Raw genomic sequence first — 17,163 nt, forward strand, 5'->3', positions numbered from 1 at the left:
CTCAAATGTATGAACAAATGGAAGAATTCATATTATCTGTTTTCTTCGCCTATTTAGAGAAATCAAATGCTGTGAAATACGATAAATACAATGCTTCACTGATATATTAGTACAACACTATAAAAATTAATATAAAGACATACCTCAAAAAGCAGAGATATTTTCATAATAGTCTAATAGGGCCAATAAAGTATTTCCCTGTATATGATAAGGAAACTAAATGGGGAACAGTCCCATTCTAAAATGACCTTTTATATATCCCACTGTTAGTCTCCCAACCTTGAAGTAGTTCTGTCTGTTGCCTCCGATGCTGAACACTGTGGGCTGCATTTGCACAATGAGCGTATTGATATAACTGCAAATTGAAATTTCTTACGCAGGATTTTCAGTGCCTTTTGGCAGTCTTCTGTGTCACTGATTAGCTGTCTCCTATTTCCTACAGCAGATATTTAGCAAATTTATTCCTTCAACAAATATTTCTTAAACTCCTACACTGTACCAGGCATTGTTCTAAGCTCTGAAGTTATAGCAGTGAACAATAAGGATGGAAAAAACCCTGCCATCGTGGAGCTTACGTTCCAGCAAAATACTAAATGCTACATAAGCGTTGGTTAAATATGGGCAGTTACTGTTGTTGATGGGGTGACTGTTGTCCCAGTTTGCCTGAACAGCCCCAGCTTAACACCTGTTTCTGGGTTTTAATAGTGTCCCCTTTCACTTTCAAAGTGGTCCCAGTTTGGACAGTAAATTATATGGCCACCGTAGTTCTAAACCTTTTACATCTATTTATTTATTGAATCCTCATAATAATCCCATGAGGTATGTGACATTATTAATATCATTATGCAGATGTGGAAACTGAAGCATAGAGAGGTTAAGTAATTTGCCCTTGGTCATGCTAGTAAGTGGCAGAACCAGAATTCAAACCCAGACAACAGCCTGGCTCCAGAGTTTGTGCTGAGTCACTATACTGTACCGCCCCAATACTGCTATGGTAAATCTGCTTTCTTATTCTGCCTGTCTACCTTCTTCTCCCTAGCAAAGTAAATCAGGTAATCTCATCTCCTTGACAGATGAATTTGTGGCTCTTTGGAGTGAACTTCCTCAACTTGTCACTCACTCCTTTACAAATCTGTCTTCATTTTTACTTGGCTTCACTCCATCCCTCTATTTCAAGGATGGAACATCCCTCTTCCCATCTAAAACTTGTATTCTAGCCTCATCCCCTTTTGCCTCCTAGAGGACTTTGTTCTCTACATTACTCTTTTTGGGCCTTCAGTCTCCATCTTTCCACTGGCTTTTCCCATTCAGCATATAAGCATGATCTGTTGTTGTTGAAAGTGTGTGTTACTCCTTCAAGAAGCTTTATTGTTGGGAGAATTTTTTTAAGTTTATTAATATAATGATGATAAATGAATACCAATTATTTATTACCCTCTTTAAATTCCAGGTACTGTATACATCTCTGATCCTTTTACCAACCCTATGGATACTTTACAGATGAAGAAATGGAAGCTCAGAGGACTCTATAACTTGCTTAGCTTATGGATAGTGGCATTGAATTCACACTTGTATTTGTCTTACTCCAAAATCCATTCTATTTCTAGTATATCATGTTAGTTTACCACAATTCTTAAAGGACGTCCCTTGATCCTCTGCTTGTCCTCCATCGCCTTATAGCTCTTTTTGTATGTGTAGACTCATCTTGCCTTTCATTTACTTCTCAACCCATTCTAGTCTGACTTCCACCTTTTTATTAGTCAGATCCTCCAAAGAAACAAAACCACAATCTGTCTCTCTCTCTGTCTCTCTCTCTGTGTGTGTGTGTGTGTGTGTGTGTGTGTGTGTGTGTGTGTGTACACACAGAGGCCAGCAGGCTGGAAATTCAGGCAGAATTTCTGTTACAGACTTGAAGCAGAATTTCTTCTCAGGGAAACCTCAGTTTTTAACCCTTAAGGCCTTCAACTGATTGGATGAGGCCCAGCCATATTATCAAGGGTAATCTCCTTTACCTAAAGTTAGTTGACTGTAAATGTTAATCATATCTGCAAAATACCTTTATAACAACATGTAGACCAGTGTTTGATCAAACAACTGGGCAACGATAGACTAGCCAATATGACACATAAAAATCACCACCACAACCTCTATCACTGTGGTGTCTTACTCATTGCTAAATCCAGTGGACATTTTTCACATCTTTCCTTAACTTGGTCACTTTGCAACATTTGACATTTTGGACAACCTGTTACTTCTCGAAACCCTTCTCCCTTAGTTTCAATGACCCTAATCTCTTTTCATTCTCCTGTCCGTCTGGCTATTCCTTTTCTGATATTTCATTACTCGTCTCCCAATTCCTTAATTATTAATATTCTCTCCTGTCCTTGGCCCTCTTATTACTCCCGCAGTTGATGTCTCCCCAAACTAAAATTCCATCTTAGAATTCTCTACTGAGCTTTAGACCTGTATATCCAATTGCTTGGATGTTGCACAGACATCCCAAACTTTGCTTGTCTAAAACTGAAATCCTATTCTCCCACTCTCCAACTTGCTTCTGCATCTCTTCTTTCTCAATCTTAGTTTGTTGTACCGTCTGCACCCAGTTAGTTTACCAAGCCAGGAACCAGAGAGGAGTCTTCAGCATCTCTCTTACACTTACCATTTAAGACTTTCCCATCTCCATTCCTATCTCAACCAAGAGAACTCAACCCTCATTTTCTCTCACCTAGAATCTTGTTGTGGTATTTCTACCTCCCATCAGTCTCTTTCCAACCCCTCTACACTGCTGCCAAAGTGATATTTTAAAAATGCAAATCTGTTTATTCGTGTTTAAAATTCCTTTAGTAGTTCCTAATTGCCCACCGAATTAAGATAGAATTCTTTAGCAGGCATACAGTCCTCCATGGCTAGGCCTTTTCTGCTTTTTATATTCCACTGCGCCTCACTCACCCATCCTACTTCAAGCCACGCCGACATATTTATAGAGCCCAGATTTGCTGTATTGTTGGCTTCCACGTCCTATTCTGCTGTTTCTTCTGCCTGGAATGTCCGCTACCTCTATTACTTCCCTACCTTCCTACCCCCACCTGGGGCATCTAGAAAAATTATTTTAGTACCCAGCTCAATCTTTAGTTTGGAATAAACTTCCCCCAATTCCACAAATAGATTTGACCATACCTCCTTTCTGACATTGTTACAAGCTTTTCAACTCTACTATAGCACTTACTACTGTATTATTTATTTTTTGTTTATCTGTCACCTTTCAATGGACTGTGAACTCTTCGAGTATTTCTACTGCCTGGCATATAATAGGCTCTCATCAGATTTGTTGTGGTGGTGGAAACGGAGCCCAGAGTGGATTATACAGTTCACTTAAATAAGGCCATGCCTTATTGAGGAGTGCTGGGCTTGGACATGTATAGTGAAGAATGGTAGACATTTCTTTATCTTCCTTTGTTCCTTCTAGAGGCTGCTGTTCCAACCTTTAGTACCAGATTCCTTTTGATCTATACTTTTTATGATGTTCTGATACCTATTCTCAGCCTTCACTTTGCTTTTTATTTTGCTTGTATCTTTGGAGCAGTTAAAAAGAAAGGAAGCTATTTAAATTACTATTACAAATTCCCACTGTCCCATTTTCATTCCATCACAGGAGAAATCATACATCAGCTTGTTCTCATGTGATTCTTGTGTGCCAAAAGTCTTTTCTCAGCCAGTAAAAAGAATTCATGTTATAATGACAATATTTTTCCAACAGTTTTTTAATTCTCCTATGTCCCCAAAATGTCTCCATGCATTTAATGTCAAATTACAAACTAAACCAGTTCTGTGTTAATCCTGAGAGAAGAAATAATGGTTTTTAAAGATTGTTAAAGGAATAATGAAGACTTCTTGGGTTTTTAATATGAAAGTTTCAGGTGACCAAGGGTCCTGCTATACACATTGGGGCCAAAGGATAGTAGCATGGCCAGCATCTCATTTTAGACTTACGTATTACTTTCTACTCTAAATGCACTTGTAGAAGCTACTTGTGGTGTAACTCCTTATGTATTTAATATTTATCTAACTCTTGGTTTTCGTGGTTGAGTTTTGAAATGAGTGAAGAATCTACTTATTCTTTGCCCTTTACAGAATGTGATATCTTGGTTTTTATTCCATTTGTCCCCCTTACCCTTTACTTAATTTTATCTCATTATTTTGCATTGTGTTTCTAAAATAATGGCTTTGGCTTATTTTTTCTTGAATGTTTCTGCAGTTTGGTTTGAGTATCTAGCTTTGGCAGCCCTCTTGAACTTGACTCCATCTGTACTTGTGACTTTTGGAAGGCAGAAGTCAGTGTTTTCTAGGGAGATGACTATTTTTTAATATTATATATGTGTGTGTCTCCCTTCCTTTTTGGTTTCTCTTAAAAGACTGGAAAGAAAGCAGTTAAGGCAGTCCTGTGGGTATCGGCAGATGGACTCAGAGTTGTGGATGAAAAAACTAAGGTAAAACTTTCATAAGCTTAAATGTTACTGCTCATATGTTTTTTATCCCTATGATCAAATATAATGCCATTAAGCTGTTGTAGTCACTCTGTATCCTTCCACTTTGTCCAAAGAACGATCTTTGGAGAGACTAGTTAATGTTCAGAAAAACCAATTTAGTTACTCATTTACCTTACGAAAAACAGAAGAGAATTCTCTCAACATTTTGGTCTACATGACACAGCATGTTTAGCCTACGGTGTATTAGCATTTAATGTTAAGATCTGAGTTCTGTTTTTGTTCTGACACGTTAAAAAACTTTACCCCCACAAATACGATGTGAAAAATGATGGACCTTTTATTGACCCACAAATACGATGTGAAAAATGATGGACCTTTTATTGATATCACAGTTAAAAATTTAAAAAAAAAGTTGATAGACCATATCTAAAATTTCTTCTTGTTCCTTAATAAAACACTATTTTTAGAAAGTGATATTTGAACTGATTAACCTACTATTTAACTGAAGACTCAATTTAAGTGAAATCTTAAGGACTAGTAAATTGCTCATTTGGTTAACATTTATTTAGAATACACACAGTATCTCAAATAATATGTAGCACTTTGCATTTGAAAGAAAGTGATCCTACATGCCTAAATAAGAATAGACATAGACTCTGCCCTTAGCATAAGGTGTTATTTATATAAGTACATTTAATCATTAATTCGAACTTTTTAAGAGACCTAAATCTGGAGAAATTTTAACAAGAAGGCAATTTTCAAAAAAAAAAAAGAAAAAAGAAAAATAACCCTCAGGTGTCACTGGAAGGAGGAGAAAGTCTGGCAGGTAAAGAACAGTTTTCATGGGTAGCTTGCCTGATATATTGTAAGTGATTTAATTTAGCTACATTTTAGTTCTTTTCAGTAAGGCTTTTCTTTTTTTTTTTAAGTTCAAGAGAAGTGGTAGTCTCAAGTACATTACAATTGGAAATAACTATCATTTTAATTAGCTTATTTTGTGTAGTTTTCATTAGTGCTTTGGGTGAAATTTGTTGTATGTGGAGGCTATATTTTTAGTTGCTTTACACGATAGTTAGAAAGTGATGTTGCCCCCTGTTGGTTACTTATAACACTGGAATTAATTAATTTACTTCTTCCCACATTGAGTGATAATAGTAATTGATGACTTGTCATCCTGGGACCCATTATGAGCAGAAAAGAAATTCTGCAATATGTATAACAAATGAAGGGCTCATATTTAGAATATATAAATAACTCCTACATATCAGAAGAAAAATGACAGATAATCCAAAATACTTGAATTACTTTGCTGAAGAGGAAATTCATAGTAATCTAGGTTATGCAAAATAAAATTATAATGAGCCACCAGCATTGCAGAACTTTAAAGAATTGACTGGCAAGTTTGTGGAGCAATAGGAATCCTTATAGTTATGCTGTATAAAAGCCATTTTGTTTGCATGTTTTAGCACTTACAGCCCCCATCTCAGCATCTAGGGATTTTAGGTGACTGGAATATCACACAGAAGAGCCAAAGAGTGTCAAGATTTTAAAAAACATTTTGTGCAATGTTTATACTATGTGTATATGATGTCATTCAGCAAGTATATAAACATAGAGAGTCATACTCAAAATTAAATAATCAGTAAGTTAATAAATACATAGAGCTGTTCTGGAAATGATGTTATTTGAATGTAAGTTATATGGAAATTGGATTAAATTGATTTATATATATTGTAAAATTGAACATGGAATTTACAATCATAAAACTAGAATCAGCAGGCATATATTATATATATGAAGATGAAGTGAGGGAGGCATCTGGGGAAAGTGCCTCTTGGGATTTCTCCTAGGTCAAATTCTTAGTATTCAGACTTCTGGCTCAGATCCAGCTATTCTATAGCCTTGATGCATTAGATGTAGAGATTCTGTGTTGTGAAATGAACATCCTGTGTTTCTTCTGAGAAACTTGATTAACCTCATAAGTCCTCTATTCCTTTGTGTTTTCCTTTTTTCCAGGACCTCATAGTTGACCAGACAATAGAAAAAGTTTCCTTCTGTGCCCCAGATAGGAACTTTGATAGGGCCTTCTCTTACATATGTCGTGATGGCACAACTCGGCGCTGGATCTGTCACTGCTTCATGGCTGTCAAGGACACGGTGAGTCCAATAGCATGGATTTCATCATGACTAGCCTCAGTCACCAAGCTCCTTCTGGGCTGGCTCAGCCAAACAGTTTCCACTACATTTTTTTTTTTAACATCTTTATTGGAGTATAATTGCTTTACAATGGTGCATTAGTTTCTGCTTTATAACAAAGTGAATCACTTACACATATACATATGTTCCCATATCTCTTCCCTCTTGCATCTCCTTCCCTCCCACCCTCCCCTATCCCACCCCTCTAGGTGGTAACAAAGCACCAAGCTGATCTCCCTGTGCTATGCGGCTTCCCACTAGCTATCTATTTAACATTTGTTAGGGTATATATGTCCATGCCACTCTCTCACTTTGTCACAGCTTACCCTTCCCCCTCCCCATATCCTCAAGTCCATTCTCTAGTAGGTCTGTGTCTTTATTCCCGTCTTGCCCCTAGGTTCTTCATGACCTTTTTTGTTGTTTTTTTTCCCCTTAGATTCCATATATATGTGTTAGCATATGGTATGGGCATATACCCTGAGAAAACCATAATTCAAAAAGAGTCATGTACCAATATGTTCATTGCAGCTCTATTTACAATAGCCAGGACATGGAAGCAACCTAAGTGTCCATCAACAGATGAATGGATAAAGAAGATGTGCCACGTATATACAATGGAATATTACTCAGCCATAAAAAAGAAACGAAATTGAGTTATTTGTAGTGAGATGGATGGACCTAGAGTCTGTCATACAGAGTGAAGTAAATCAGAAAGAGAAAAACAAATACCGTATCCACTACATTTTTAACAAGTACGTGCTGTTACAGCACTTGGAAGTGCCTAAACTAGCCTGCTTTCACTCCTTTTATTCAAGTAATTCACACTCTTGGTATAACCCTACCACTCACAGAGCAAGATGATTGGCTGAGGTCCAAGGTCATTAAAGGAAAGTAAAAGTTCTCTGGTGATGGTGGCTGCTAATCTTTATTTGAAACTTTTCATTATTAGAACTGTTTTCAAGATCCTTACATTCATTTGTTTGCTAATTCATCTGGGTAGAAGATACTGGCATTTGAAAGGCACTTATAAATTCATTTACAAAGTGACTACCACAAGAACTGAGTGGGAGTATATTTTCAATTAAAAAAATAGAAATACTAAATTATGGTACAGTGAACTATGCTAGAAATTGCTACATAGTAGAAATTTTGGTTTTATTTAAAAGTAGAGAATAGGGACTTCCCTGGTGGTGCAGTGGTTAAGAATCCGCCTACCAATGCAGGGGACACGGGTTCAAGCCCTGGTCCAGGAAGGTCCCACATGCCACGGAGCAGCTAAGCCCGTGTGCCACAACTACTGACCCTGCGCTATAGAGCCTGCGAGCCACAACTACTGAGCCCACGCGCCTAGAGCCTGTGCTCTGCAACAAGAGAAGCCGCCACAATGAGAAGCCTGTGCACCTCCACGAAGAGTGGCCCCTGCTTGCCACAACTAGAAAAAGCCCGTGTGCAGCAACGAAGACACAATGCAGCCAAAAATAAATAAAATTAATTAATTTAAAAAAGTAGGGAATAATCGAATCTATCATTCTTCATCTAAATTACCCAAAATTCTGATATGAAAGACAAGACTCTTAGATGATGATGATCTTCATTATAATATAGCGTTGAGTGTGTAATATTTGAGTTTTTAAACATCCAGACAGAATAAGGCAGTTGTAGCAATTCATGACTACAACTCGATGAACTCTTGCTAAGGTTTAACCTGGAAGGGAAGTGGTGGCCATATTCTAATATTGACCAAAAACTTTTTAAAAAGCAGTTGTATAAACAAATATTAGGAGCTCAAGCTTTGAATCAGATATGGGTTCAGTTCCTCTTTCTGGTTCTTACTAACTGTGGGTTTTGGGGCAGGTTATTTAACATTTTCTAAGTCTTAGTATCCACTTCTATAAGATGGAGATAACAGTTGTGGGGACTAAATTTGGTAACAAGTATAAACACTTATAGCATAGGGTCTGGCCCGTGGTAACTGCTCCACTTCAAGAACTTCTGTCATAAGGCCTCGCAGAAATAATAAGTTTCCTTGGCCTATAGTTCTGTCCTTGTAATAGAGCTGTGTTCAAACGCACACGGGTTCTAAAATTCTTTCGGTCCTCTCTCCTATTTCACCCTTCAATGCCTACCCTTGTATCATCCTACTAAGAAGTTAGATAGAAACTCACGCAGATTCATAAAGAGTGAGTCTGTCAGTCTTTAAATAAGCAGTCATGTGAAATCTTAGGGACAAAAGCATTTCAGACATTTACCTCCCCTTATGATATCTGATATTGGCGTATAAGATGCAGTGAAATTACTTACTCAGAGCGATATGTAGGAGCAGCTGCTTACATGGTATGATTTTGGAAACTCCACAAAGGTTTCCCTGTTCTCAGATTTTCTTCTCGCTGTTAAAGACGCCAACAGTTATTATATCATCCCTAACTTTTTTATTCCACAATTAGGGATATAGTTTAAAATACAGATAACCCTGGTAAAAAGTAACCCACCAAATCTATTAAATTTACTCTAGGTAATCCAGTGTATCTTTAAAACAATATTTAGTTTACATAAGCCTTCCTCCCCTCCCACACACAAAAAATTCAGGTTTATCTGTTTAATTCCTTTATAAGTAGAAAATGTGAGTGAAAACATGCTTTTACTTTTGCCTGTGTGTGGTTGGGAGGTAGAGTTGGGGTTTGAGAGAGCTAGAAGAAGACAGGGAAGTTATGGGAGAGAGCCTACAAGCACTGAGGGCCCAGATGGGGCAGGGGAGGAGCATTCAGAAAGACTGAGAAAGCTAAGCTTTCCTTTGCCTGATTGCTTCTCATCGCTGCAGTTGTATTTATTTATGTGAAGTTTTAAGTTTGCGCCTTTTGTTCCTAGACATGTTGATAGTATATTTAAGCTCTGAAATAAACCCTGCCTTTCCAGTGGTTTCTTAGAAATGCTTGGTAAATATTCCTACTATTCCCCTAAATGGCAAGTAGAGGTTTGTGTGTCAAGACTTAGTGCTTGGAACCTTGAGCAGTGTCTTCTAAGCTGGTGACCAGAGTTAATGTGAGTGACAGAGGGACCTGACTAATAAGGAAGTATTGGTGGCTGCTCAGAAAACACCGCTTACCGATGGTCGCTTTACCCAATGCCTACTACAGTAAAGGATCATAAGCATTACCTAAGGTAATAATTCATTTAGATTAATTTGGCGTATTAATATACTAAAATCTAATTTTAAGCTGGAGTTCCTAACATTTTGCCTGTGTGGAAACAGACTTATTTTGTGGTCCAAGCTAATTTGTAATTTTTGACACCATAACTCTAAAAAGGTTTTTTAAACCTTCTGTTACATACAGGGTGAAAGGCTGAGCCACGCAGTGGGCTGTGCTTTTGCAGCCTGTTTAGAACGTAAGCAGAAGCGGGAAAAGGAATGTGGAGTGACTGCTACTTTCGATGCCAGTCGGACCACTTTCACAAGAGAAGGATCATTCCGTGTCACGACAGCCACTGAGCAAGCAGAAAGAGAGGAGATTATGAAACAAATCCAAGATGCTAAGAAAGGTACAATCTGTTCTACTACAATGTGTGTTTATTTAAACAGTTTTTCCCAACAGGTTAGTATTTGGAAGCTATCAGGGGCAAACTTTTTCAGTCAAGGAGAACTCTTAGCAATATATGAAGACCTTAAGAACAAAGCTGAAAATCTAAACAGAGTCCTTTCCTTTAGAGTGGCTTGTTTAGTGGCTTCAAAGTGTTTACTCTTCCCATTATGTTAAACTACTGGGGAAGCTGAGAGTGTAGTTGAAGAAGCTGCAAAGACATTCAAAAACAAAATTGGGAAAACCTGCATCCTCGAACAGATTTTTAAATTCTGATGCATCTGATGTCTGTGAGAAGCAAATGCTATCAAGGACCTACATTTTAAAGGAAGAAGTACAAGTCCCAGGTTTAGGCTGCAGAGGACCCACTGATGGTGATGCTGGGTATAAATGCAGGCAGAAATTTCTCGGTGATACTCTTCTTATTAGATTATTACTGTTGTTTCAGTGCTTTTGTGAAAAAAGTCCACAGATTTTGAGATGCTGGCCCGTCTTTTTTCCATAGCCCCATTAATTTTAGTGTGTGGTTTTGCAGAATGTGTTTTTTTTTCCCAGGTACCCATAGCAGCATAGCAGAAATGCCTGTACAAGCATTCAAGTCACTCAGGAGGCTGTTGAGTCAAGTGTGTTTTAGAACTGAGTGATAGGGCTTAGGGAGAATGCTTTGCATTCTTGTGTATAACTAAGGCTGAAACCAACAAGGAATATTTTGGAATTAAACAGTTCGGTTTAAATATAAATATAATTTTGCTAATTTTTTTACTATATTCTTTCAATTCTAAACCAGCCGTTTTAGGTAACTTCATTAATACTGACCCAAACAGCTCTAATTTTTAAGCCAAAAAAAGGATACATATTTTTATTTGAAATTAAATTATTGATTGTGATTTTTTTTTCATTTCTTATAAACATTTGTGCCAGGATACCAAAGAATAAAGAAACGCCATGCTATTTTAATTAGGAAATGTAGTATGTATACCTGTTATGTAGTATGCTTCAGTGATTTTCAGACTGGATGCATATTCTTTAATACCACCGAAGAATACTTTTTGATACACACAGCAACTGCCAAAATGGTTGAGTCCTAGCATCTGCAGAGGATTGTGAGGGGAGGGGAGTAGAGACTTACCACAATCAGAATGGGACACAGTGGGTACTCACATGGAAACAGTCTTGTATTCATGTTTACTCCAATTTAAAATTTTACTTCTGTATGCTTTTATTCAAATGAGCCACAAATGCCTAATGTCCATGTCTGCTTTATGACATTCTTTAACATCTAATCAAACTTACGCTTATTTAGACCTTTCTGACTCTGCCACTCCTAAATCCTCTCCCCCAAACAAAAAAGCAAACAAATATTGAACACTGTGAACCATCATTCTTTAAAGGACCTTTTGCTAGGAGTTGATAGGTAGTTTTGTTTTGTTTTGTTTTGTTTAATCTTGTTCAGAGTCTTAATCACTGCATGGGAATAAAAGATCTAATATTTTTGTCTTAGTAGATATACCATGTGACATGTAGTAGGTTACTAAACGTTTTATTTGTCTGAAAAATAGATCTGAGCCCCACTTCTAACCTGTCTTTTAAGAGACATGGTGAAGGAGATGGGTAAAAAGACCTAGAAGAGTTTTTGAGTTCCTCAGCAATATAAGCTCAAATTATTTGAAGACATTGCTAAGGTCCTCTTTCTCTTGACTTTCTTGAGCTGAAACAGATAAGACAGTTGTTGGTTCATCAGTGGCCCCTGGCAACACTGCCCCATCCCCATCCTCTCCCACCTCTCCCACTTCGGATGCTACTGCCTCTCTGGAGATGAACAATCCTCACGCCATCCCACGCCGGCACGCACCAATTGAACAACTTGCTCGCCAAGGCTCTTTCCGAGGATTTCCTGCTCTTAGCCAGAAGATGTCACCCTTTAAACGCCAGCTATCCCTGCGCATCAACGAGTTGCCTTCCACTATGCAGAGGAAGACTGATTTCCCCATAAAAAATGCAGGTAATGCAGCATCCACCTAACTCACTGGGTGCTCTGGCACTGAAGCGTTACCATCACTTCCAGTGGAGTCACTGATCCCATCAAACTAGCCACCCCTCTTTCTGAGGCTGGTTGGTGGTTACATATCTTGTATCATTTCCCATTGGAAGAAAATGGAGATTCATGGAGAGGGACGTGAGTCATTCATTTCTCTTCGACAAATAGGTAACAGAGCCATGATGGGAATTCCCAGCCTGAGCTGCAAGGTTTGTGATTTGTCCTGATGAAAGTGTACCTGCTTCCAAACATCAAGGGTCTCAAGTTTCCATTCTTATTCTGCCATTTGGGACCCAGCAGGGAATTAATTTAAAAGGCTTTGGAAACACATCCAGTTAAATAGCATTACTGTCAGATGTACCAGAAGAAATGGATAAGTTCTCAATGTCCTTGTGGCTGGTTGGCTCCATAGGGAGGAAACTCTAAACGGGTCTCCTGCATAAATCTAAGATCTGTTGTTCATCAGAGACAGTGGGATTGCTCACACATATTCATTACCTTTCAGAACTGCCACACAGGCCTTTGTGTGGCCTGTGTACAGCTGAGCCAGCCCTGGTAGCTCTATCCTCATCATAAGATCCGGAGCTAAAGTGTCAGATCTGGTCAGTGCTTTTATTGGGCCCTATTTTACTTCACTCTGAGACATGTTGAGCTGGTGCTATAACAGAATCTGAGGAAGCTCTGTCTCAATAGGGCACTCCCACTGCTGGTGGTACAAAAGTACAGAGAGTTAAGTTCTTTGATGGATAAAACTCAGCCTAAAGAACAGTTAAACTAGATGGTTACTGAGGGTCTTTTCACCTCTCAACTCCTGTAAAAACTGAAACTCCAGATGCTTCAGGTACCTCATTTTCAGTCTCCCTCTGGAGCAGATGGGAAAAAAAAACGATTATTCTCTTTCCACAGTTGAGCAAACAGAGGTTCAGCACATACAGTTAGCTTCCTCTGTGACACAGAAGTATCCCAGTGTCAATTTTTTTGTTTTGTTTTGTTTGTTTGTTTGTTTTTGGCTGTGTTGGGTCTTCATTGCTGCATGCGGGCTTTCTCTAGTTGCGGCAAGCAGGGGCTACTCTTTGTTGAAGTGCGCAGGCCTGTCATTGTGGTGGCTTCTCTTGTGGCGGAGCACGGGCTCTAGGTGCATGGGCTTCAGTAGTTGTGGTACACGGGTTCAGTAGGTGTGGCTCAGGGGCTCTAGAGCGCAGGTTCAGTAGTTGTGGCGCACGGGCTTAGTTGCTCCATGGCATGTGGGATCTTCCCAGACCAGGGCTCAAATCCGTGTCCCCTGCGTTGGCAGGCGGATTCTTAACCACTGCGCCACCAGGGAAGCCCCCTAGAGTCAATGTTAAGAACAAAGCCTCTGGAGTCCTGGACCTCAGTTCACTTTTTCATGTTATCACAGCTCAGGTACTTGGTACTTTGGAGAAGAATGAGAGTGATCACACTGTCGTAGTTTATTACAGAGAAAAGGACTGAGCACCCACTGGTGCACCTGACTTTAACCCAGTTTTTGACAAGAGTCACTGGAAGGTTGCAGAACTTAACTCAGACCACAGCCTTGGGACCTGGTCGGAAGACAAACAGGTTGATCTTACTGACTGGACATCTTGGCACAAAAAGAGAACAGCAAGTTCTCAACAGTGTCACACAGGAGAGGAAATAAGGAAATCTGGGGATTTGCAAGGGAGGAAGATAGACCTTAGTACAGGAATTGTTATCATTTTATACCTTCTCATGTGAAAAGCCAGTGAATAGTGGTCAGGAAATTTTTTGAAGCTGCTTTTATATCCCCACCTGACAGTTGAGTCTTTTCCTTCCACAAATAAAAGATTCAGTATAAAATGCCACCTTGTGTGATGCTGTTCTGTTTCAGGATCGTTCCATTTTGCTGTCTGGAGCCATCTTCTGTTTGTCTTGCAGTGCCAGAGGTAGAAGGGGAAGCGGAGAGTATCAGCTCCCTGTGCTCACAGATCACCAATGCCTTCAGCACACCCTCCGAGGATCCCTTTTCATCCGCCCCAATGACCAAACCAGTGACAGTGGTGGCACCACAGTCTCCTGCCTTTCAAGGTTGGTGCCCACTTAGCCTGCTCACCTGTTCTCTTTGAAACTAGTACTTTTATGACACTGCTCACTAACTGTAAGTTGGCATTCTGAGCTTCCCAAGACCTGGTCATACCCACTAATTTCCCTGTTTGATATTATCTCGGAATTGTTAAATTTCCCTATTTGACAGTGTCTTTGTGCTTTGTTCCCCTTCCTGTTTCCTGAGATGTCTGCATTTGTCATTTTGCACGTACCTACCTGTCTTTCATCCCATTCTATCAGGAGCATCTATAGTCCCAACCCACTGCTTTATTTGCTACTTAACTGTTAAGAGTCAGAGTATCCAGCCATTTCTCCAGAAACAGCAGTCATCAGAGTTGGTTCTAGCCTTATGCTTTCTTTAGCACAGTGGTTCTCAACCTGGGGTGATTTTGACCCCTCAGGGAAAATTCGGTATCCATTATCTGGAGACATTTTTTGGGTTTCACAATGTGGTAGCAGGTGCTTACTGTTGACATCCTGGTAGAGGCCAGGCATGGCAGTAAACATCCTTCAGTGTTGTTTACTGCCACACTGAATAGCCACCCTCACAACAAAGAACAATCTGGCCCAAATTATCAGTGGTGCCAAGACTGGACCCATCTAGTCTCTACCCTGTCACAAGAGGCCCATAAAGAAAAAGGTACTTCAGTTCATTTCATTTTCCATAACAAGTATCCTAAAATTAGCCTTTGTGGCATTGAAGAATTAGTAAAAGTTGTTGTTTTCAGAGATACTGAATTAATAGTTGGTATTGACTCAAAGGTCAGCAAAGAGTCTATATAACTTAAATTACAGACTTTTAGAATTTGAGCTCCTGTAGTTGATCTTTCTTCATTTCTTTTGGGAGAGAGCTCAGAAAAAGTTTTTCTGTGGAGACGTTTTTTGCCTGCTCTTATTGAAAAGCTACAACATGCTTTTCCTGTAGGAGGGAGTCTCTTTAAAAAAAAAAAAAAAAAAACCTTAATAGTCATATGCACCAAGTGGCTTTTCATTTCATCTAACAAATATTTATACTACCAATAATAATAGGCACAGTTTATTGGGCACTTAGCACAGTGTCTACCACATACATCATGGTAAGGACATACATTTTTTCATCTCATTTAATCCTCACAACAACCCTTTGAGGTAGGCATCACAGATACAGAAAATGAGGCTCACAGAGGTTAAGTAAATTGCCCAAATCACACAGCCAGGATTTAAACCCAGGTCTTTCTGAATATACTTCCTGTTACAGTCTACTTACTCTGTGCCTATTTACAGGGCAGTGGGTATACAAAACTGAATAGAATATAGTCCTTTCCCTGCCTTTAAGGGAATCTCAGTGTGTGGATAAGCTAGTCTTTTAGGCAAGCCCTGGGTAAATCATACCAATGCCATAAGCATAGTCGCTGAGTCTTAAAGAGGGACTGATTGGTGGAGGGCAGGAGAAGGTGCCTGCTTGTCTGTTCCATATGAAATATAGAGAGCTAGGCTAAGGAATAGAAAGTGATGGAATAGATGTCTGGAGTAAAGGAGCACGGGTTAGGAGATTTTAATAAAGGGAGACAGGAAAGAACAGTAGGTGCCTTGAGATATTACAAACATTACTGAGGGGAAAAAAACCTTTAAAAAAGATGAAATTAATTCTATAGCAAATTAAAAAATTATTAAGCATATGAAAACATATACCAAGTTTGATTTTTCTCATCTGTAATATGGGGGTTTTGAGAGAATTAATTGAGATGATGCACACTAAAGTACTATTAGCATAGTGCCTAGCACATAATAAGGACTTACTGTATTTAACCATTGTTGTTATTGTTGGCATAATTTGATCTTTTGGAATAGTGGTAGGAGAAGAAAATACTTTGTCTATATCATTATGCCGAAGGCTAAGCTGTATCTTAGAATAGTTAGACTTTTTCCTGCTTGTAATACAAAGCAGCTCTGTTCAACTTAATTTGAAATTGTTTTTCTAGTCTTCATTTCCTCTCTCTCCATACACGTATTTTCCTAAAAGAGTCATACAGCTTTATCAGTACACCCATTTTAATTACATCCTCTAATTCCCTCTTTGCCAAAAGGTTTGTGTATCCATTGCAAATGGCATGGTTATCCCAACACCAACTTTTCTGTTTTATGTGTTCCACCAGTATTGCACATTGACCTGACTGACCCAGCTCCAAGGGGCCACCTGTACACCTTGCATGAATTTAACTACATTGGTGTTGTCTGCTCCCATTGTAGCTAATGGCACTGACTCAGCCTTCCATGTGCTTGCTGCTAAGCCAGCCCATACTGCTCTAGCACCCGTAGCAATGCCTGTGCGTGAAACCAACCCTTGGGCCTATGCCCCTGATGCTGCTAACAAGGGAATTGCAGCCACACATTCGGGTAAGGTGACCACAGATGATGGTGAGGATTCTGGGATCAGATAAGTGACCCTTGTTCAAAAATCAGCCATTTAGCTGAGTGGGAACCAGGGAGGAGTCCTTTTAGGAAAAGTATGATCCCTCTTGGAAATAAACTACTACTAAGAAAGGATGGTGTCACAGACATAGAGAACAAACATATGGATACCAAGGGGGCAAGGGGATGAATGGGGAGATAGGGATTGACACATATTTACTACTATGTATAAAGTCGGTAACTAATGAGAACCTACCATATAGCACAGGGAACTCTACTCAGTGCTCTGTGGTGACCTAAATGGGAAGGAAATCCAAAAAGAGGGGATATATGTATACGTATGGCTGATTCACTTTGCTGTACAGCAGAAAATGACACAGCACTGTAAAGC

At 39.2% G+C, this 17,163-nt stretch overlaps 1 protein-coding gene across 10 annotated transcripts in view; it reads left to right on the plus strand.

Annotated features, from left to right (window-relative positions):
• NUMB (NUMB endocytic adaptor protein) overlaps nucleotides 1–17,163 on the plus strand; it is a 187,474-nt gene that overhangs the window by 167,462 nt on the left and 2,849 nt on the right. For 5 of the 10 annotated variants that reach the window (XM_067731248.1, XM_067731230.1, XM_067731274.1 and 2 more), the window contains 6 exons: nucleotides 4,413–4,487; nucleotides 6,504–6,644; nucleotides 10,016–10,220; nucleotides 11,967–12,260; nucleotides 14,214–14,363; nucleotides 16,611–16,757. In XM_067731248.1, coding sequence (XP_067587349.1) covers nucleotides 4,413–4,487; nucleotides 6,504–6,644; nucleotides 10,016–10,220; nucleotides 11,967–12,260; nucleotides 14,214–14,363; nucleotides 16,611–16,757 — 1,012 coding nt within the window. The remainder of the gene's footprint in view (nucleotides 1–4,412; nucleotides 4,488–6,503; nucleotides 6,645–10,015; nucleotides 10,221–11,966; nucleotides 12,261–14,213; nucleotides 14,364–16,610; nucleotides 16,758–17,163) is intronic. The other 5 variants (XM_067731267.1, XM_067731284.1, XM_067731291.1 and 2 more) reach the window with 3 other exon arrangements.

This window comes from Pseudorca crassidens, chromosome 1 (assembly GCF_039906515.1).
Source record: "Pseudorca crassidens isolate mPseCra1 chromosome 1, mPseCra1.hap1, whole genome shotgun sequence".
Taxonomy (NCBI): Eukaryota; Metazoa; Chordata; class Mammalia; order Artiodactyla; family Delphinidae; genus Pseudorca; species Pseudorca crassidens.